Source organism: Oenanthe melanoleuca, chromosome 2 (genome assembly GCF_029582105.1).
Source record: "Oenanthe melanoleuca isolate GR-GAL-2019-014 chromosome 2, OMel1.0, whole genome shotgun sequence".
Taxonomy (NCBI): Eukaryota; Metazoa; Chordata; class Aves; order Passeriformes; family Muscicapidae; genus Oenanthe; species Oenanthe melanoleuca.
In genome coordinates this window covers 42,909,143-42,932,117 of record NC_079335.1, presented here as the reverse complement: position 1 = coordinate 42,932,117, position 22,975 = coordinate 42,909,143, and the positions used below count along the sequence as shown (strand labels likewise).

The following is a 22,975-nucleotide window of genomic DNA, read 5'->3' as shown; positions in this document are numbered from 1 at the left end:
CATCAAGGAGAGAGACTCCACAACTTCTCTGGGCAGCTTGTCCTAGTGCTTAAAAACAAAATGAGACAAAAAAAATCTTAAATTTAGATGGAATTTCTGTGTTTCAGTGTGTCTTTCCCCTGTATTTCCTTTTTCTTATTTCCATTCCATCCCGTACTTCAATTTCTTTCCAACTCTTTTTCTCACAGCAGTTCTTAAAAATAATAAAGGTGTTTCTGTTAGTTATTGCAATACAGTAATGATGGACTTACTTGACAATGATGTGTTTACTTGACAAGAAAAAAGTGGGTAAGGTAGGTGAGTTAATCATTGAGAGGACAAAGGTTTTGATTTATGACATTTACTATCTTAAATACCAAATTGGTGTAAAATTGTATCCACACAACTGTAGACTGGAGAACAACATGGGCTTGTTTTCTGTGCCTGGGCTTTTAACTTGTCTTCTTCTTCAGATGGTCTGGGGTCTGGTAAGAAAACAAAGAATATATACTCTTTATATGACTGAGTAAATAATACAGCTTAAGATGAGCTTGAGGGGGAAAGACTTAATTCTTATTTTGCAGAATCAATATAATTCTATTGTTGTCTGCATGGGAGAGATAAATTATTTCTGTTTCCTTGAAGGCCTTAGTGTTATTTTTCATAGATTTGTCTATACATGGAAAGAGATTATCTTGTGTTTCCCATCTAAGCAAAATGTCCACTAATATTCAGAACAGCAAGTCTGGGGTTAAAATCAAGAACTGAAATTCATTTCAGTTTTCCATGTCTGAATATTTTGGTTTTGTTTTGTTTGTTTTTTATTTTTCTGTTTTGTTTGTTTGTTTGTTTGTTCTGTTTTTGTTTGCTTTGTTTGTTATGGGTTTTGTTTTGTTTGTTCTGGTTTTTTTTCTTTTTTGTTTGTTATGGTTTTTATTTTGTTTTGTTTTGGGTTTTTTTGCTATAACACAATATAATTGATATTGAAATTTATACCTTTTTAGCCACTGGATATACTTGGGAATGAGTGCTCCCTGTTCCTCCAATCCAGCTGAAATATTTCAGGTCAAAAAGTGGCAATTGAGATTTGGATACTACCTGTCTTTTTTAGTGGAATGTAGCATTTTGCTCATGTTGGGAGGCTTTGTTGTAGAGATCAGGAACATTTGGTGATGCACAATATGATTTGTTCAGAGAGCAAAATCCAGAAGGTTCTTGAAAGTTTGTTTCAGCTCTTCATATCTTCAGGGTAATCTACAGAGTAAGGTATTACTTTTTATGACATTACCTAATTGCAATAACATCATCTAAGTTATGTAACATAACTATCTGTGGCAGCCTTGACACTGACACATGCTCATACATCTCCCTGAATTGAGCACTCAGCCTGACATTCCTAACTTTCCCAGAGTCCTCCTGTATTCTCCATCACCCCAAGCTCATCCTTCCCTACTGTTCCTACTACCTGTGCCTCTGCCCCAGTCTTTTGGAAACTCAAACCTCAGTCTTGTTTAGATTCCACTGCAGGCTTTGTTAAGCCTGTAGGAGGTGATGCAGGGTGTTACTAATATCCAGAAGTTTCCTGACCTCAAACTGGTTCCTAAAAACCAGGTCTTGTGTGAGAGAAGGGCTTCTGACCATCAGGGCTAATTATTTCCTTTCCATGTGTTTTATGGCCAGGAAGAGCTAATTTCAAATTTCTGGATGCCAATACTAAAATAATATAGTCTGGAGAAATCACTGGTAGGTTAGGTGTCTCATCCAAACTAGTTGAGTATATTCCATCTGAATAGATGTCCAGGCTAGGTGAGGGGGATCATCTTATGGCAATGCCATGGTGGTGCCATAGATATTCTTGGCATGTAAGAATTATCCATTTGTTTCTTGATTGATTACTGAGTCCCTTCACCTGTTTTTTGCATGATTGCAAAAGGTGAGATGTTTCCCACCTGTCCAAGATGCACCTGAATTTTTTTGTCAGTTAAGTGTGCTCTCACAAGCCATGGTTTAACCAACCATTACAATGTCTTAATTCACATGTTGTACATGTCCAAAATTAGGGATTGATATTTAAAATGATCAGAAATTTGTGTGTATGTGTAGATTAGACTAAATTAAATTCCTCAGCTAACCCAACCTTCCTCTGCACAACACTATGAACTGTGTATTTGTACTGTGTTTACAATACTTTCACAGCCTAGAAATGCATCATGTATTTTGTCAGGCTGGTATTGAGACCAAAGTCACTGCTATGTGATGGAGTGACACTCATATGCAGAGATGCTCCTTTTAAAACAGAGTATTTTGCTGTTGAGATTCACAGGACTAAAGACCCGATTTTGTTTGGAACACAGTGGAAAGAAGTGATAGAAGGGATTCCTTCAGTATAAAATGTATAAATAATGTATAATGTTTACTGTATAAAACATTCAATGGCAGTTTTCAGACACTGAGGACCAGCCTGGGTTTCGCTGAGTGGCTCCACTTAGTATTGTTCAGTCATGGACTCAATTTTTCATTTGTGCACCAAAAGTACCACTGTACTTAGCTCCTGATCTCAGTTTTTGAGCTTCTGCTGCTGCTAGAGAAACTTTTCCAGGAGTTACCCAGTTTGTACCTTTAGGACAGTTATACTTGCTGATTAGTAGATATGGTACATTGTAGTTAATAGTTATTGGAACTGCAGAAAATTTTTACTCACCATTAATGCTTATAAGAGGATTCAGCATATATGGGTGTGATTCTTCTCCCTCATCAATAATTTTTAATGTCAAATACAATAATACAATTTTCTTTTTTTAGTATTGCAAACTTTACTTGTAACTCTTTTTCTTCACAGAAATCTGTTTGAGTGGGAGTTTAAAAGCAAAGGAAATCTTTAAAACGTGTGTTGCACACTTTGCCCATGTACTTGCAACTTGTTTTACAAGCTGCACCTTCATTTCAAAACTTGGATATGTAGATACTGTTTTATGCACAGTGATAATGAATTGTCTTATGCAGTGATAACAAAGAACATTCTGTACTTTGTACCATATATTGTAATGGTAAAATACATGTGCAACAAAACTTCAATGTGTAGGAGGAGTCTATTGACATTTCAGATATATAGATGGTTTGTCTGAACAAGATATCTGCAGTTATTAAGCTGTGTGTATATGTGATTGTGGGGTTTTTTTACTAAAGTCCCCATCCTTATTTTTCATGTATCAATGCAAACCAGAATGATAACAGTTAATTTTGAAATGTGAGATCAATATTAATCCTTCAGGTTTTGCATCTGCCCATCTCTGAAACCAGTTTTTCAATGGACTCAGTCACTTTTCCACAATGATACTGGGTTTTTAAGAGTCACCATCCTTAAAACCTGACAAAATTGAAAACATCCAAAAAGGAAAAGTGATGAAGCAGGGCTGTTTCCAGAGAAATTTAGTCAGGAAACAGATTCTACTTAGTGGTTTCTGTTACTGACCCTTCAAGGTCAAAATCCTGACTTTAGGCTGAACAAGGACACATGTGAGTGGTAGTTTTCACTAAAAAAAGGAAAAGGAAGCAGGAGAAGCTGATTAAAAACTTTGGCTGTTTATTACAGCTTGATGTTAAATGTTTGCTGTGCCAGCTGACGCCAATTAGGAATTATGTCTCTTAAATGGAAATTATAGCTTCCATTTGGTTTGGCAAAAATGGTTTTCCTCACTTAGGAAACCAGATTAAATGATTAAAATCTGAAAAAAAACTGTGAAGCAACACCTTGAGTGAATTTTAGTTCAGGTGAATAATAAAATGAGATTTCTGGCCTTTGTATTTGCAATATTTTTTCTGCCATTTGCTGAAGTTTTTAAAAGACAGTAATTTCAGATTAAAAATTAATCTTTCATTCTGAAGCTAAAAATAGGGCAATCTGACAATTTCAAAGGTTTCTTTCTGAGCCTTGAAATTTTATGGGAGGTAAGATTTTCTTTCTGTGTTTGGTTAAATTTTTTATATGAAGTCAGTTCATATAGGACTCGCAGTTGTTCCCCTCAAAATTGTTCACATCCTTATGTGCTGCAGCTCAGGTCTCAGAACACGTGCATTTGAATCTCTCTTGAATATTCTGGCCATAGTGTTGTCTTACACACTAGAGATGTTAGAGATTGCCACAATTAATGTTCCTAGGGACTGCATGGACTTGATTTTTGCTGGTTTTCAGCATTCTGATTTTGTGTTGTTCATTACTTCGAGTGAAAGTTGCAGATGTGTATCACATTGGAAAAAGAAGTCCTACATGCCAAGGTGCATGTACAGAAAATAAATTATTTATATGGAGAAAGAAAAACAGGGGGGAAACTGTAATAAAAGCAAAAATCCCACATTTTTTTCCCAGAATTGCTGTTACATTTTTTTTTTTTAGAATATAAAGATGTTTTTTAACTTCATTTTGTGAATTTTTTCAAACATACAAATACAAGACACCCAGGACTGATTGTTTAGAAAGGGTGTTCATGATTTTACTCACTATATGAGAAATAGTCACAGAGTCTTGCCATGTATGTCTAAAGCAGTCCAAAAATTAAGAGTCTAGTCAAATAAAAGAGATTCCATAGGCATGTTATGGCAAGGAAATTGTTGTATGTATATCTCATCATATGTCACTATATCTCATTATGGTCTGTGGACTGTCCATGTTGCACAGGAGTGTGTGAGTTGTTATTCCTCAGGTAAGTGGAGTCCAGACAGGGCACTGGACTGGGGCTGAGGTGAGCTGGGCTGTGTACCCAGTCCTTCAGAGCCTCACTGGGTAATGCCAGACCACCTATTCTCTCCCCAGTCTTCAAATCCGTGATGGGAAGTCCAGCATAACCTCCACAGGTGCTGCACAGCTGCTGACTAGGGGCAATACTTGATTCCATGCAAGTAACAGGCTCCTGTTTCCCCATTTGTGAAGGAAGATTTAGCACTACCTGAGTTGTGAGACAAAGCAGCTGTGAAACCTCCACAGAGGCAGGACTGGCTGAAGTACTTGTTGGGCACCCTGAGGTGGGGAGCTCACAAAGTGCCACATGAGCAGGCAGAGATTTGCTGTCAGATGAGGAGGTGCAGTCAGTCCAATACAAAGCCATGTGCTAAGTGCTGTCAGTTCAGCTTGAATCATATCTCCAATACTGTTGAGAAAGTAATGCAAGCTGCATTTCATTATCTGCCTTTCTAATAACATCTTTTTTTTTTTTCTTTCCCCTCCCCAGCCTGCTCCAGAGACAACTGGTGAGTTCTGTTTAGAGATCAATTTGTATGCATGGGAGGCAGTCAACAAAACCAGCTGCTCATAAACATCGCTGGGACAGACACAGATTTATAATTACTGTTATTGTTATTGCATTAATTTTCACACTTCATAAAGATAACAGCAAGGGCTAATGTCCTACCTCACTTGTCTTTTTATTTTTCAGAAATAGACCTAGATGGAGGAATTGATCAGGACATCTTCGACATAAATGAAGGTTTTTCAAAATTCAGTCTCAATATTTTTAGTATAATTTTCATTATAGTAGTCAGATCAATGCAATAACCGAATGTTAATCTCCTATTTCCTTTAGCTTTAGGATTAGACCTTTTTGAGGGAGACATCAAACTTCCTGGGGTGAGTTCAAATGCAAAATGCAAAGCCAAAAATGTGTTATTGACTTAAATGTAAAGTATCACTGGCATGGAAATAATAGATGCATCCTGCTCTTACAAACAATAAATGCTGTTTATGTAACAATAAACTGAAGATGATAGGGGATGGAATTCTGCAAAATGTCATAGACAGGGAAGGAGTCATCAGCATTTGCAGAAACATTATCCAGCATGAGATCTCTGCAGTGATTAGATCAATATTATTAGCTCCTTGTTTCCTTTTTTACATTGTCACGTTTAAGAGATTAGGCAGCACTGATCATCATCCAGGCAGGTTTGTAAGAAAAGAATTCTTCATTTATCAGGACAATATTTATTCTGAGCCAGTCAAAGTTATTGAGCAGTACTGCAAAACCTTCAACCTGTAAGTCGATTGACTAAAACCGATGAAAAATTTAGATCTCTGATACCACATTTTAAGGCATCTGGCCAGCATTCTTATCTGATCAATGAAAAAAAAATAAATATGTTTACATCTCAAAAATATATAGTAGGAAACCCCAAATGTGTCTTGCCCTCTGAAAATAGTTTGAAAATAGTGTTTTACCCTCCCTTTTGGGAGATATTCTGAGTGTGTCACTGGAAGCAAGGACAGTACTTGCTAAAGGCACAGAAACAAACCCTTGCATTATGAAAAATTACAAAGCTATTAATCTCTGTACGGTTTTCAGGACTTTAGATCTTGAGGCTTCCCATAGGAGCAGAAGCTCCTGTGCATATGCACAAAAAGCTTGGGTAATTTCTGGGAGAAATGCAGCAGAAGTTGGGAACACCCAAGGGCATGAAGGGATTTCAAACCCAGACCTCAGACTCTGAGTAATCTTTCAAGGTTTTTGAGCTGGTTGTTTTCTTTCATATCTTACTTGGAATTGTAGGTTTGCTTTAGCACTGCTGTAGCCCCTGATGCTAAATCCCTTTTTACTGAGGACTGCATACTTGTTTTCTTCCTTGGGTACAGGAGCGAAACTCCATCATTGGTGACAACTATCGGTGGCCCCACGTCATCCCTTACGTCCTTATGGACAGCCTGGGTACAGTACTTGCCTTTCACAATGTCTGTATGTTGTGTTGATTGAACTGTTGAATACACGCTGGTAAAGCTCCTGTGGTGTCCTTTCCTCTTTTAATTTAGAGCAGGCCATTTCCCACGGCAGGAATGGGGCTGAGCGTGCACAAACAGGATTTATAATCTTGGTATCAGTGCTGGCTCTCACCTCCTTTCTTGAGTTATTATCCTGCTACCACCCAGCAGATTGTTTGGGGTTTGAAATCTTGTGTCTGAGATGTGAAACTCTACAAAGCAGAAGTGAAAAGTGGGCACTGAAGGTATTTTTAAGGACAGGAAGCTCACCTGGCCACTTACACCATTTACAGCAGTGAAGGCAAAATGGCATTCTGACAGTTTGCAGCAGCACATTGCCAAGTCCCCTCATGTGAGTCAGAGACACATCATAATTTGACTCCATCCTTTGAATCTTTATGTTGAAACTATGGAAGTTGCTTAGAGGAGATAACACAGATATAATCTGAAAAATTCAAGTCCTCTAGAAATGCAGTGAGGCATCTGTAGCCTGCATTCTGTACTAGGTAAAGCATGAAGTCTTCATTTCCTATGTGTTGAAACTTGTTTATATAAATCTCAAAAAAATAAATGAAAGAATCTACAAAATTAAAACCCCCACACACTATCCTTCTTTATACTCATCATGTCATATTTGATACATAAGCACAAAAAAAAATTACACAGGAGCAAAACAAGAGCAAGGTACAGTGATGTAAGACCCTAATTTATGTTTTTTTAGGTCCCCACTTAGGTCTTAATCCAACAAAATGTCTGAATATTATGATCCAAGATTGCTGGAGCAAGACCCACCCTTGGGACTTGCTCCATAAGGATAATAGCAGATCTTTCAGTTGTGTATTGACAAGAACACTGTTTGCTTTGCAGAAATGAATGCTAAGGGGCTCATCCTCAAGGCATTTGAACAGTATCGACTGAAAACCTGTATTGACTTCAAACCTTGGGAAGGGGAGAAGAATTACATATCTGTGTTCAAAGGAAGTGGGTAAGAGAAGCAATTCAAAATAACTTTCAATTATGTTTGCATTCAGACTATTCTCATGGCCAGTATTCACTCTAAAACTCATATATATTAACATAATTTTACATTTTTGTTGTCTCCATTTACCCAGTCCTTTTTAAACTGTCAGAGTTTTCAAAAGAGGTATTACCTTAGTGGTAATGAACAATTTCTACTGATATTTATTCTTAAAGATAAGAAGAAATCAAGTCCTTTAAGAGGTATTTTACTGGACATGGTAAAAGATATCAGAAACAAAGCAATTATGTTCCTAAGTGATTTTTGGATATATGGGGTATCACTTTCAGCTTGTCATTCCTAGTATACCTTGGCTTTTAGGGGAAAAGAAAAACCAAGGAGAAATATGATAGTTCTTACTGTGGGGCTATGAATTTGTTTGAATGTAACAATAGAACTGCACTTGAACAAGCTCACATGAGCATTCAGATAAAGAGCAATATTTTTAAATTATGTGCCCTGAGATGTTTTGCTGGTGTTTTACTTTATTTACCTCTTTTGGTGAATATAATGCTATTTCATCTTAAATTTTGCAAAATAAGATTCCAATAAAGAAGTCAAAATTGCCCCAACTTCTTCCATTCTAAGACAGTCTTTGTCAAAACAGTGCAACAAGAACAAATATATTCTTCACTCTATGCTGAACCATTTCTCTCATAGAAAAGGAGAAAAGAGAGAGCTTGATAGCCTGGTGAGGAAATTTGCTTTCAGAAATTCATTTCCTGATATGAGAATGGAAAAAGATTTTCTGATAATAAAAATGTTTCTCTTTCCCTTTGGCTTGTTATGAGATATTTGTAGCAGATAATTGTTTCAAAGTTTCTTTGGTTTCTGGCTCTTTGTATTTGCTGTTCATGCTGTACACATGACACTGAAACTCAGCTCTAAAAGGTGTATAATTGGAGACTCAGGGAGCAATGCATTTTCCTGTGCTAATGACTCTGGCTTTTTGAGCTAAATGGAAAACTCATGTAGCTGAATTTTGTAATCTTTCATCCCCTAAAGTATGCATTGAATTTGCTAATAGCTGTACCTGAAAAAGAACCACACTATTTAGCCTATGGCAAGTAGGAGGTCTCTGCACAATGTTTCATTTATATGTCTATTAAAAATAGATGAGTCATGGTCATGAAGGAGATGAATCCTTCTAGGTGGATAACATATCTTGCCCTCCCTGCCTGGTGTGTGGCTTGCCCTGAAGTGTTTCCATCACCTTAGCTGACACATCCACAGCAGAACTTTTTAAAAGATTGGAGCTAAATGGTGCAGTCTCCTGAAAAGGTCCATCTAGCCTCATGAGTCATCTTGGGTTGTACAAAGAACTCAGGACTGACCCTGAATGAACTGCTTTCATTTCAAGCCATCTCTCACTTCTGGTGTTAGGGAACAAAGTGTAAGCTGGGTAAACCAACCCATTTTTGCTACGTTGTTCCTAATGTTTTGGAGTTTTTGAAATCAGTTAGTACTCTTCTGACTAAAGACCTCAGTCCAGAGGGTACAGTGCAGACAGGCACACGAAGTTCCTGGCAACATAAAATTTTACCACACCAAGTAAAGTTTGATAAATCACATCTTTGCCTTTCTGATCTTGGCTAGCACCTATAAAACAGAGGAATGTGAGGGAACTTTTGTGTCCTAAGGATTTGAAGTAGCCCATAAAGTCCTCATCCAGAATACCCTTTTGAATTCAAATGAAGTCAGCCACAAAAGAAGCCAGCTGTCCTTTTTGTATTGACTGCCCTGTGTAAAAATGCATTTGTAGTCCCTGGTATATAGCAAGACACACAAGGTGTAATCATGAATTACAGAAATGCAGGATAATCAGATGGGCAAGATGTCACTGAGAAGTTCACAGAGGAGTCTGGAAACCTCCAATGGGTACTCTTCTCATGAAAAGCAGGATTCATTCAGCAGGAAAACTAGCATGGTGTGGTGGAATCAAATGATGAACAGGCCAGGGAGGGTGGACATCATGTCTAGTATTTCCACATGGAAAATCAGGTTTTCATGGAGCACTCATAGGAAGCTGCTTCAGCTCTTTTCCACTGTTGCACAGGGCAAAGGGAATCCATGCAGGAGTGCATTGACACAGATCCCTGGCTGTCCAGCTTGATGCTGGTAAGTCAAAGTGTCTGTGAGCTGATATTGCTGATCTGTGATACTATGGGAAGAAAATTAGTAGCAGGACATTAGTATAAAAATATGCCTGAAATAAGCACCTGATGGGGTGTGTCTATTTACAGACCCAAAAAAGGGATGATGAGATTAGTCTGGGCAAGTAATTCCCTGTTCCTCCATCCTTTGATAGCAAGGCAGGGAGCATTGAGTCACAGGCAATGCAGCTGGGACTTCCCTCTCCTTTCTCCCCTCTGAAGGCACTGCTGACACAGGGTTCCATGTGCCCATTGCTCTGGAATGCCATGTCCCACTCACCTGAGCTTTATTCTCAGTGCAGGGTGGCACAGACCATGTATTTCACAGCAGCAGCTGTGCAGCCAGAGGTGGCTTTGGGAGGAGGTGGACCCAGGGCTGTGATGGACTTCTTCTGCACAACACAAGAATCAGTATGAGGCCTGGTTCAAGGAAAGACCTTGCAATTATGGATGCTACATGTGCTTCTTACCAGGTCTCATGTTGTGATTTTAATGAGTTATCAATAGGCAAGGCCTGTGTTGCTCTGTGGAAAATGAAATACTGGGGAATATGTTGCACTAATAAGTTACAGAGTTTGAAAGCACATGGTGTGCTTGTATTTTTAAATTTCTGGGATGATAGGACTGCAAATCCTATGGCATATTTTGTCCCTGGTTAATTTTATGTACTTCATTGGGTAAGTATTGATTTATTTGCTGCATAAAATATCAATTTAAATGTAGCCCTCTGTGCCTGCTAGTTTGTGGACATGGGGTGCCATTTTATTGGCCTGTGCAGATAATTCACTAAATTCTTTCACCCTTTAATAAAAACTTGCAGCACAGCTGCAGTTTTGCTCTTACTTGGGAGTGTTGAGACCAGCAAGTGCTCTAGCATGGCAGCTCACAGAGAGCCAGAAGGAAAGAAGCTTGTGGAAAGTACTGTCAAACACACCACCTGTGAGAAGGCAAACACACCATGCAGAAGCACACCTTGCCTGGCAGCCACAGCCCCATGCAAAGCAAAAGGCCAAAACAGTGCAGAGAAAAGCAGGCACAGGAGAATGGTCATGGACCCACTTCTTATAATAGGGACAGGCTCAAACTGTGCTCACAGTCACATATGGTGGTCTAGCTGAAAATCATTGATTTGAAGTAATTTAATTGCTCTAAGTTATGTGCTCACAACCTTTGATGTTCCAGAGTACCAAAGAAATCATCATCAATTTTCTTTTGTCAAAAGCGGCTTAACATTATTCTTCTAATAGAGCCAGAGATGAGGAATGTCTTGTTGATTGAAACAGAGCTAAATGTGAGAGGAAGGGGAACGATAAGGAACAGATCAATGGAAAAGTGCTCTCTGTAACAAAATGTGACTTCAATGCTCAGGTTAAAATATACCTGTTGAGTAGCCTGGTTTTGAGGTTTGCATGGCATGGGGATGGTGTGAGTCTCACAGAGCCCTCTCTCATTTTATGTCAATGCCAGCTGCTGGTCCTCAGTGGGAAACATGCAAATGGGCTTGCAGCAGCTCTCCATTGGAGCCAACTGTGACAGGATTGGGACCATCGAGCACGAATTCCTGCACGCCCTGGGATTCTGGCACGAGCAGTCGCGGTCTGACCGGGATGACTATGTGACCATTGTCTGGGACAGGATTCAGTCTGGTCAGTCACTCCCCTGCTTTTCCTTTCAGTCTCTGGTGCTAGTGGTGTAGTGGTTTCCCTTCCAGCCATCTTTTGGTGGTCATGCTATTCTCTCACCTGGACTTAGTTTTCAAAGCCAGTATATCAATCAATTAGATATGAAGAGACATCTGTTTGAAACAGAAATTCTCATTTGTTGTTGCTGTTGTAATTCCTTGTGCCATGACAGTTTCCAAAGCTCTAAGTAGAGATCTGAATGCTGTTATTCTACATGTTGTACCACAGAGCAGCACAAGAGGATAATTTAGTTTGTTTAAATGAATACACTAAAAGCACACTTACTCTAGAAACCCTTAATGAAATTAAAATAACTAATCCTCCCCTCCCCCCCCACCCAGCCCAGTCTGAAAAATCCAGTGTGACCAAAGCCAGTGAAAATCTCCAGGGAAAACATTGGTCCTTCTCTTTCTGCCAGTCTGCTAGCCCTGGTGCAGAACTGAGAGAGCTGGGTGTGCAGAGGGTGGGCAGGCAGGAGAGACCTTCCAGGGTCTGTGTCACACCAGCAGCTACTTTAGCAATGCAGCTTTGAATTGTTAAGTGTTGGCATGTTTGGCACAACCCTGAGAGATGGCACAGAATTCCTCAGGACTTTGCCTCTTCATCCTCTGTGATTTTCAGGCTGTTCAAAAACAAAGTTATATACACAGACTTGATCTTTTCCCAACACAGGTGCGCACAGAAGACTGAAAAACTGGATAATGATTAAATGTAATGCATTCTTATTTAGTTGTGATCAATAGTCAGGTGCATATGCAATTATATATTGCAGAAAATTACTTAGACTCTGTTATTTGATTTCCATTATATTTTGCTGACTCTTTAGCTACAACTTGCATTATTGTGAGACATTTGAAACAGCTGCAATTTTTTTACAGTGACCAGAGTATAGTATAGTATATTTTGACTGATTTAAATCTGGACTCTCCATCGGTAGTAAGCAATTGATTTTTTGCTCACACTCCAGAAAACATCTGGAGTAAAGCTAAATTCTGGAAGCTTACCTGATGACAACTCTAAATTGTTTATTGTTACCTAAAATGGCTAGCAACTGGACATCAGAGAATACAGATTAGGAACAGTTGCAAATGCAGTAATTTGAGTACTGAAACACTCTCTTCACTCTTGAGTATTACAAGCCTATCAAAGTTTACAATAGTTCCAGAGGAAAGAGTTTTCTGGTAGCAAAAATTTTTCTTCATCCAGCAGAAATCATCAGTGGCTGAAAGAGGAAAGTGAATAGCCCTAGACTGGACATAAAAGTGTTTTATAGAATAAATACAAGTAAATGACTATGAAAAATATTTTGAGATGTGATAGAGTCTCTGTCACTGTAAGTTTTTACATCAAAATTTGATTCCCTTGAGCAGCAGACAATCTTTCCTTTCAATTTTACCATTTAGGTAAAGAACATAATTTCAATAAATACGATGATAAAAGATCAGACTTCCTGAATGTTCCCTATGACTACAATTCTGTGATGCACTACAGCAAGACTGCATTCAGGAATGGGACTGAGCCCACCATCATCACCAACATACCAGACTTCCTGGATGTCATAGGACAGCGGATGGACTTCAGTGAGTACGACCTCCAGAAACTGAACAAGCTGTACAACTGCAGTAAGTTTCTCCATTTATTTGGTATTATTTGAAAGAATAATTTGAAAGAAGTGAGGGTGGTACAATGCATGCTGGACCCATCCGGACACAAGTGAAAGAGATACTAATATATTTAGAGAAGTGAATTGTGTTAAAAACACCAGAAATAATGGTACAGCTAGAAATAACAGCCCTCCTGCAGAAGCACTGCTGAGTAGTGGAGGTTTCTGTGCAATTTTATCTGACCTTTAGTTAAAAACCAGCTTTGCTCAGCAGCTCATTTTTTTCATCCCTTGGGTGGCTGTTTAAAATGTGTGCTTCTGCACAAAGCCTTTTGTTTTTTCCCTGTATGATTCCACAGCTGTTGCTCAGACACTGCACAGAAATGAGTGTCTTTGCTGTGGCTGTTGTACCTACTCCACTCTCATGGAATCTGTGAGACAGAGTGGGTATTCATGCAAATAGGGTACAGATGCTGTTCTGAAAAAATGCAAGCTTTCTAAATTTTCATGTTTAACTTCAAACCTGGTCTCTCACAAAAGGGGTCAAAAGAGTTATTTTGCTCAAGTGGGGTTTATTTTACAAAGCTGAATGAAAGTAAGAGACAGAGAAATCTAGATAATTTTATTTTCAATTTGGGATATAATTCTATAATTGTTGCTGCATTCAATGTGCCCTGGCACTCAGAAGAAAATTTTTACAATGTCCCAAGTAGCGAGTACTGGCTTACAATTATATTTGAGCCTCATTATACAGATTCCTCAAACAATTATCAAATTGGTATATTAAAACAGTGGAGTTTTTTGAGTGTAAAATTCTGATGAAAGTATTTATAGTCATCTAGGTCTAAATTGAACACACACTTGCAGTCTTAGTTTCTAGCACTTGCTGCACAGTCAATTAGGCATTATGAAAATGTTTCCAGATAAGGGTGTCTTTAATAGGGGATAGGGTCCTCCTTTCTCTCCATTAATCTTATCTATTTTCCATCATTCTTGTGCATCACAGAAATACTTAATAGCATTTTAACTTTATTCTTAGCCTATAGGCATATTCCCCAAATGAAAATAAGTCCCAGTCCTGCTGAAATCAGTGACAAAACTTCCACCACCTTCAGTTTAATCAGGACCTGCCCTGCTCCCCAGTCCATCTCTTGGCTTCACATGATGTGTGAATATAGTGTGGATGATATTTGCAAACACAAATTTTGTCAGATCACCCACCTGTGCCAGGGAGGATGGTGCTTAACAGGTCCCAGCCCTCACCCACAAAAAAGATTACTTCATTTGCTGCACATGATTTAAGGAAATGTTTGAGCTAAATTTCTGCTAGAGGCCCATGTGGACAGGAAATTGCATCAAAATGTGAATCTTGGTTCCTAAATTGAAGAAAACAACAATAAGAAATTCTGACTGTAGTTTAGTGCTGCTCCAATCTGTAATTCATTGCTGTCTTTCAGGTCAAATGATAACACTTGATTTTAGTCTGCTTTCCCCTTGGACCATTCTGCTTGACAGAACTGACCATGAGGTTTCCCTCTGCCTCTGGAAGTTAGGACTTGACACTCACCCCCCCATATGTTTTCATTTGAGTCCAGTCTTTCACTGCATACCAATAAGTATCTGGCTTTTGGTGCAGATGGAATTTACAACCTGCCTCACTCATTGCCCCTTCATCTGTTCCAGGAAGGAATCTCAGAAATATATCATGATCTACTGAGTCTTGCTTTTCTGTCCTCCTGTCATTCAGGTCAACAATTCATGCCAGGCAGCATTTCCTAATTAAGGTCATTAGGTTACTTCCTTCCTGTTTGGCCAAATTAATTTCATGTTTTGTTTTGTATTTTGATTTCAAAGACATCTTTTATCTAATAATTCTCCATTTTTCCTTACTTTCTTTCTCCAGCAGTCAACAACATTTGTTGGAAAGGCCTTTTTTTCATTTTTACATTGTACTGAACTGTATCTTAAAAGCTATCAGTCATCCAAGACTCCTAACTACCTTGCAGCCTCTGGAGGGTTTTTAGCTTTCTTTGAGGACAGCACAAAATATCTCAGCAGTAGAACTGATTTGGCAGGAGTTCATACCTTAGTGCTCCAGTGAAGCATTTGGCGTGTTGTTGAGGTTGAGTTTTGTGATACTCAAGGTCTTTTTGTTATGCAATGAAACCTTGAAACCTTTGAGCCACAATATTTTATACATAGTTTAAAAAGCATTTCATTAACTGAGCTGTTTTGGAATCATGGCTGGTATTACACATGAACTCAGACATGGTGCAATGGGAAACAAAAATAAGAACGGGGATAAACATGGACTGTGATATCTCTCACCTATCCAGAGTTTGCTTTAGACAGAGAAAATATTTCATATGGTGTTCTCCCTTTCATATTTAACTGCACAGTCTTCCTTCACCTAATTATTCAGATGTTACATGAAAGATATTGTAAAATTTGTATGACATGAAATATTCACTGGTCCCAAATATACCTTTGCCAAATGGGTTTTTATTTTTTTTCAATTCAACATTTGGAAAATCAAGATCAATCAAAATAATTTGTTTATTCCATTCAAATAGCTTCTGCTTTTCTATATTTCAAAATTTACACTCCAACTGATACATTAGTGAGTTTGTATCAAAATCTGTGGCCACGTGTGAACTGGCCCAAAGAAAGCAGAACAAAGAATGGGAAGTCTCAGGACCTTTTGATTATAATATGAAGGTGTGTGGATTGGGTTGGTGTTAGTGTTCCTTTTATAAATAAAATATGTGATATGGTAATTAGTAGATGCCCTCCTATGCTTGCTGAGAGCCCAGAGTGTTCCTGATGACATCTTATTAATGTCAGTGTTAATTACCAAGTGCTTTGAGTTCCTGAACATTGTATGTATGAATGCTGATCATATTTGAAACCATTGATTAATTGGGGTTTGCATTTAGTCTTTCTCTCTTCATGGCTTTGGACCTTCAGAATTAAAATGCGTTATGTAATGGAGATTCACAATTTTTTTTTTTTTTTTTTATGTCATAGCCTCCTCCCTAAGTTTCATGGACACGTGCAGTTTTGAACTTGAAAATATCTGTGGCATGATTCAAAGTTCAGCTGATAATGGTGACTGGCAGCGTTTGTCTCAGGTTCCTGCTGGGCCAAGTACTGATCACACTAATATGGGAAAGTGCAAAGGTATGAGAAAAAAACTCTTATCTCTCTGGAAAGTGTTTTCTGCAGAAGCATGCAAGTTTTCTTCAAGCTTGGCCTTGCTATCTGTTTATTTTTTGACAAACTACAGTTTATTTTTTAACTAAGCAGCATAAATCTACATACCTAGGGACATCATGTGATATATTGATTTTCTGCTTATTTCAGAGGATCTAATGTCCTTATCTCTTTTGATCTGATTTTTAGTCCTAGTGTCACATCCTATCATGAGAAGTATATCAAACATTGAACAGGCACACCAAATAGATTGCTGCTTTTTGGAATAATTGCTCAATAAGTCCTTGGACAGGAGTAAGATTTTGAAATGTGTATTATCAGGGCTGAGGTGAAAAATTAATTGATGATCTAGCTAGATGTATCTCAACCTGCCAGAACAGTCCAAGAGTTCAGGAGCTTAAACCAGTCCTCCAGAGAGTTAACTGTGAATTACTGGCACTGGGTAAAGAGTAAAACCCATGGTTTTGAGTACAATTTGCTAGAGACAATGAAATGAGGACAAAAGCTGCAAAGAATGTAGTTCTACCTCAGGAAAATGTGAACAGGTAACAGTCCTCAGTCAGAGATTTGTACAGGTTTCTAGAGTTATTACAATACAGCATCAAGAAACCCACTACACCAGGAAAATTCTGTTTTCTCTCTCCTCCACCACTCATTTCTCATTGACTTTTGGCAGATTCTGGCTACTTCATGCATTTTGACACCAGTGCTGGAGGAGAAGGAAGCACAGCTGTCCTGGAGAGCCGAATTTTATATCCCAAAAGAGGTTTTCAGTGCTTGCAATTCTATTTATATAACAGTGGTAATGAGAATGACCAGCTGAATGTCTGGGTCAGGGAGTACACGTCAGCCAATCCAAATGGCACTCTGAGATTCATTGAAGAGATAAAAGGTATGGAATAAAATTGCATCTTGTTTTAATCTATACTCAGTATTTTTCAAAATACTGGGGGAAAATCTTGTGGCAAAGTCACTCATTTCCTGGTGCTGTTCTTTGGCTTCTTCTCTATCTGTGTAATTGATTTGTTGCTGCTGAATTATACCTGATGGATCCTCAGTCAGCTGTTTTCCTATAATATAATAAATTACCACAAATTTTGAACTCTTGTATTAGCAAGATAGTTTTCTTGCCAAACTAGCTAAAATTCCATAAGCAATCATTTTAACTGTTCTAGAATTGCTAGTGTCAATAGCAGCTGATGAAGTTGGAATGTTAGAGTAAATTACAATTAATAAGAAAGTGTAATAAAGAAATGGAAAGCACAAGTGCCTTGGAATACCGAATCCATAAGTTAAAAAGAGATAAATAAAATTTAAATTACTTAACTGGAATATGTGAGCAGCAGATCATGATTTGAGTTGTAGTTTGAAGATTAAATTCTTGTGGTTTTAGGAGCCTATGGCCTACAGAATGATCAGTTGAGGTCAGCTAGTGGACAAGAGCTCTTTAAGCTAGCATTGCCAAAGTCACCATATGACTAAATTACTTTCTCAAATATTTGACTATTATGTGGTCTCCATTTCAGCTTCACCAAGTTCAGAAGGATCTGAGCAAGTTCTTTTACTAAATAGGTATCTTTTCTGTCTCTTTCTTTCTCAGCTGCTGATGGTGTCTGTTTTTTCCACTCTTCTTCATGTCTGTGGCTTCACCCTCTGTGCCCTCTGAGCCAGCAGGCATCCTTAACTAAGAGTTGCTAAGGCAAGTGTAGACTTCACATCAGTCTGAACCCTCCAAACTCCTTCAAACCCTACTTTGATGCCAAGATTAATTTCTCACAAGCACTCTTTTGTGATGCATGATTCTGTACCTGGGATTGGCACTGCTTGTTCAACAGATGCAGCTGGTCTTCTGTGCAGATGAACTAAAACCAGGCAGCAAAAGAAACTGTTTTGGTGCACATACTTTTAAAAAAGGGTGCTGGACTTTAATTGACCTCACAGGACCCCTGTGCTAAGGTCTTTGCTTTTGTGTACACTGCTCTTGGAGTCAAGTGGAATTTGCTAGTGCAGGCACTTTGGGGTGCAGCATCAAACTTGCAGTGAGGTTTTATTGCATGAAGTAGGTTTGCAAATGACTGGCTTTAATTTGACCTTAGTACTATTAATCATGTGATGGGTGAATAGTGCTTCTGCATAGGCAAGCTTCCAACAAACCATTAAAAATACAAAAAACAAATGAATGAACTAGTCTTGTAGTTCTAGGTTCCTAGAATCCTCTGGAGCATTTTTTGTTGAGGCATGTTCAGTTATTTGAATATAACTTATTCTGATTCTTTTCTTTTTAACAAAACAGGTGAAACTATTTTTGTGGAATTAATAATCTCAACATCTGGATTAATTTAATGAAATTTTATTTTAAAATGTGAAAAGAAAAATCAGTTATAAACCCTTCAATAATCACTATTATGCATATTAATTCTGTTAAAATATTATATTGAGCCAATATGATCTTGAACTGAAAAAGTAACATCTACAGAAGGAATATTCCATCACATCAGTGCCAGTGAAACTGAAAAATTCCTACACAGTGTTGGTATAGGGTCCACAGGCCTGTGCAGTGCTTGACTGTACTGCTGACTCAGAAATCTCTACCCTTGAACTTGTTTTTCAGGTTCACCTGAGACCTACTGGCAGCTCCATCATGTTTCTTTGAACGTCACGAGTAAATTCCGGGTTGTGTTTGAAGGCGTGAGAGGAAGTGGCTTATCAAATGGAGGCCTCTCTATTGATGACATCAACTTGTCAGAAACTCAGTGTCCCCACCACATCTGGCATATCAGAGATTTCACACATCTCCTCAACACAAGTCCAGCAGGGAAAAATGGGACAATATACAGTCCACCATTTTACTCTAGTAAAGGATATGCTTTTCAGGTCAGCTTGTATGTGAATGGTACCACTGATAACCCATTCAATTTAGGAATATACTTGTCCTTGGTTTCTGGAGCAAATGATGCTCATTTGGAATGGCCCTGTCCATGGCAACAAGTTACCATGATCCTGCTTGACCAGCATCCTGATATTCGTCAACAGATGTCAAACCAAAGAAGTGTAACAACAGACCCTGAGAGAGTATCAGGTTAGTTAAAATCAAACATGTAAAACACAACCAAAAGACAAGGGGTCACATCTCTTCTCTGTGTAAATTAATTCATATTTTTTTAATTTCTGGAATGTTTCATATGTTTTCAGCAGCAATAATGTTGATCCACAGACAAGATAAAAATTAAACCTACAAGCAAGTTAAACTGGAACTCTGTATTTTAAAGTTTCATTTGCATAAGAATGGTAGATGATCTATTCCTAAAGTTTCTTTCATATACTCTGTGAGGACACATTTATATCTGTTTTAATGAGAATGGAAGTTTTCCAGAAGTCATGAAAAGAAAAATACTGAATTAAAAACGCAGGCAGTTTATACTAGATAAAAGTGTAGCAACAATCAAACAAATTCCTGCCCTCCTTGTCAAAGGTACAGTGATGTCAGCACAACCCTCCAGATGGACAAAGTACTGATTAATTTTATGTAATCTGTACTTGCTCAAGGTGTGAGAAAGTAAGGGCCCTTGTCCACAATAACTTGGGAAGGTGCAGTTGAGGTAAAAAGTAACTCTGAGAAATGGTAGGAATCTCTACAGAGAGAGATATTAAGGAAAACACCCACATTCAGCATTGGATAGAGTTTGGATTTAAGCCATAATGGCTTTCTTCTTTTTGCCAAAAAAACTCATCTCTGCCACCAAATTAGTTTTCTGGACTTTCAGACTGGGAAGGAAGGAAGGGAGGGAGGAAGGGAGGAAGGAAGGAATATTGTTATTTTAAACACAGTATGTTTTACATTCAGTTTTCTATGACACTGGTTTTACATGAAAACAAAGTGGGTTATCTGGAAAGACTTAATGTCCTCTCTGCAAATGAAAGACATCACACCATGTCCTCCACAGATGTTTAAAAAAGCACATTTTCCTGGTGCTTTCTGCTGTTACAGCCACAGTGCATATCCCTTTTCCTTCTCTGACTCTGCAGACATGCAGTCTGTTTGCCTTCTGCTGCTTCTCCCTTGTTTATTTATATATTTCAGATAGTCCATGACTCCCAAGGGAAGCCTTGTAAAACACACTCTTTATCTAACCAGAGAGGTGGTGGAGCAGGCTGTTCTTTCTCCCTCTGTCATATTCTTTCATGGAAAGTCAGGCTCAGCTTTGAGCTTTAGAACAGGGTGTGATGGAGCAGGCATCAGTGATCTGTGATCATTTAGGTTGTTCAAATATCTTGTGTCCCACATCTACTGCAGGAGGTGCTCTCTTTTGAGAAGCACTGCTTTAACTCCTGTTACAGATGATTTATGTGCTACTTATCTTCTTGACCACCTCACTTCAAAGAACTAAAAAGAAAATACAACAGGCTTTCAACTAGCTCTCCAATAACCTCATCTTCATCAGGTTCTTTTCTCAGTACTTCAGGCTAAACCAAATCATTGAAGATCCCCATTGTCTTGTGCCTCTCATCAGTGGAGAATCTCAGGCAATTGAGGTTTCTGCTGAGAGACAAATCCAGAGCAGGCTCATATTCACTTTTTTTAATTTTTTTTTTTTTTGTCCTCAGGTTCCTCATCAAATTTTACTTGGGGTAGGCCAGATGAAGTGGGATCTGAAGCAACTTATCCCAATGGAACTAAATACATGAGAGGCCCAGGAGTTGGAACAAGTGCATTTTTAACTCATCAGAGGCTTAGGAGCCGCAACTTTATTAAAGAAGATAGTGTTTATATTCTTTTAACAATGGAAGGTATGGGAACATAGCTGATACTCTTTACAATGTAAACAGGGTCAGACACTAAGTCACTAGTGCTGCAGTTATAATACACAATGTACTTTGCACTGGAGCAGTATTTGAATTATGACTGTAAAATCAAATCATATGTTTGAATAAATTTGTGAACAGGTACATACACAATATAATTCCTTTATCTCATGTGAAGGTGTATAAAACAATGCTAGTCCTGTGCAAACTATTTTGAATATCTCTATTAAAAAAAATCCTAGAGGACATTTCCAAAGAACATCATGCTCCTGAAAGGCAGAAAAGACTGTTTATACCTTTGGACAGGCTGACTGCTCTTTATTATTAGGAATTGTCATTAGAATAAGAAGAAAAATAATGTGAAGCAAAGACCTTATTTCCTGTGGGTTCACTGTGCAGATATATCACATCTCCTGTCGACTGAGCCGAGCACTGCACCCCCTGTTCCAGCTACAAGTGCCAGCACCACCAAACCTGGCACTAGCCCTACTGCCAGCACCACCAGAGCCACCACAACAGGCACCACCAGAGCCACCACCACCACAACTGGCCACAGCACCCAGCCCACAGATCCAGAGGTTCCAGCTTTCTGCCCAGACAACCCCTGTGAGAACGACGGTGTTTGTGTCGTGGTGAACGGAGCCCCAGTGTGCAGGTGACTAACTGCCTTTATTCACTCTCAAATGCAGTTTTAGGATGAGTAATGAAAGTTCCTGACAAAATAAATCTTTGCTCCTAATGAAAGGAATGACAGACTGTAGCTGATTAAGGCAAGAATTTGCAACTGCTCCTGTGAGACTGAGCTCACGGCCAATTTGGGCAGCAAAGCTCCTAACCTCAGCATGTGATCATTTTGAAGCACTCTGCTTGACTTTCCTGTACATTATATTTTAAATGTGTTTATCATTTGTAAGTAATGTATTACTCCGAGTTCTTAGAATTCCCTATAGCAAAATGTAGAAGAATTGAATAAATGCAATTGAAAGAAAAGAGTATTTATATCATAAGAGAAGATTTTCAATGCTTATCATGCAGGAAGCAGCTTAGACATTATTTTAAAATTTGATTCAAAAATATTGTACAGTGCAAATTATGACCATGAATTGCCAAAGTGTAGTCACTCACCTTTGAAGCCAGCAGTGAAAGCTGAGGAATAAAAGATTGTTTGCCGTGCAAGAAGATTAATATCAACTTTTATTTAATTCTCTGTGGATACATTTATGTAACCTACCTGCCTGATTAGGATTGTTCCAGCTCTCAAATAAGCTCTGAGGCTGAAGATAGTAACCTTAGATGCTGTGCCAGGGCAGACTGGGGGAGTACTGTGAGGAAAACATAAAGGCCAAGAGCCACAAGAGTCAGGATGACTCATTAAGTGTTATATATCCCCATTTAGAAACCTTTTAAAAAATATTTCTTGTGCAACTCATCAGAAGTAGGTCACAAATAAATGTCAAGAGGATATTTCAAGAAAACAAAAATAAAAAAATATCCTGAATATTATACCTCATTTCAAAATTATGAAAGAGAACATTTATTTTCTGACACTTCTGGACTCTGAAGCTTTAGCACTTTTGCAACCTACTTTCTGCTGTAGGGAAATGTGTGACCAGCAGCCAGTTTCCACCCTGATTTTCTGCTGGGTGGGAATGTGATACATCTGCTCAAGCTGAATCACCTGGAGTCCCCCCAGCAGGCAATATCTTTGCAGTGCACTGCAAACAGACTTGTTCAAAGGGCTGAGGTAGTCCTGAATAAATGGCTTAGACAGGAGCTGGAAGATCA

General features: G+C 38.5%; 1 protein-coding gene across 1 annotated transcript in view; it reads left to right on the top strand.

The window, feature by feature from the left end:
• Positions 1-364: 364 nt before the first annotated feature.
• Positions 365-22,975, top strand: part of MEP1B (meprin A subunit beta) — a 24,699-nt gene continuing 2,088 nt past the window's right edge. Inside the window, exons 1-13 of the mRNA XM_056484678.1 lie at positions 365-467; positions 5,205-5,223; positions 5,409-5,459; positions 5,556-5,599; positions 6,596-6,668; positions 7,586-7,703; positions 11,357-11,535; positions 12,975-13,193; positions 16,202-16,354; positions 17,064-17,279; positions 18,999-19,466; positions 20,993-21,175; positions 21,590-21,845. Of these exons, the coding sequence (XP_056340653.1) occupies positions 405-467; positions 5,205-5,223; positions 5,409-5,459; positions 5,556-5,599; positions 6,596-6,668; positions 7,586-7,703; positions 11,357-11,535; positions 12,975-13,193; positions 16,202-16,354; positions 17,064-17,279; positions 18,999-19,466; positions 20,993-21,175; positions 21,590-21,845 (2,042 nt within the window). The 5' untranslated portion in view covers positions 365-404. The remainder of the gene's footprint in view (positions 468-5,204; positions 5,224-5,408; positions 5,460-5,555; positions 5,600-6,595; positions 6,669-7,585; positions 7,704-11,356; positions 11,536-12,974; positions 13,194-16,201; positions 16,355-17,063; positions 17,280-18,998; positions 19,467-20,992; positions 21,176-21,589; positions 21,846-22,975) is intronic.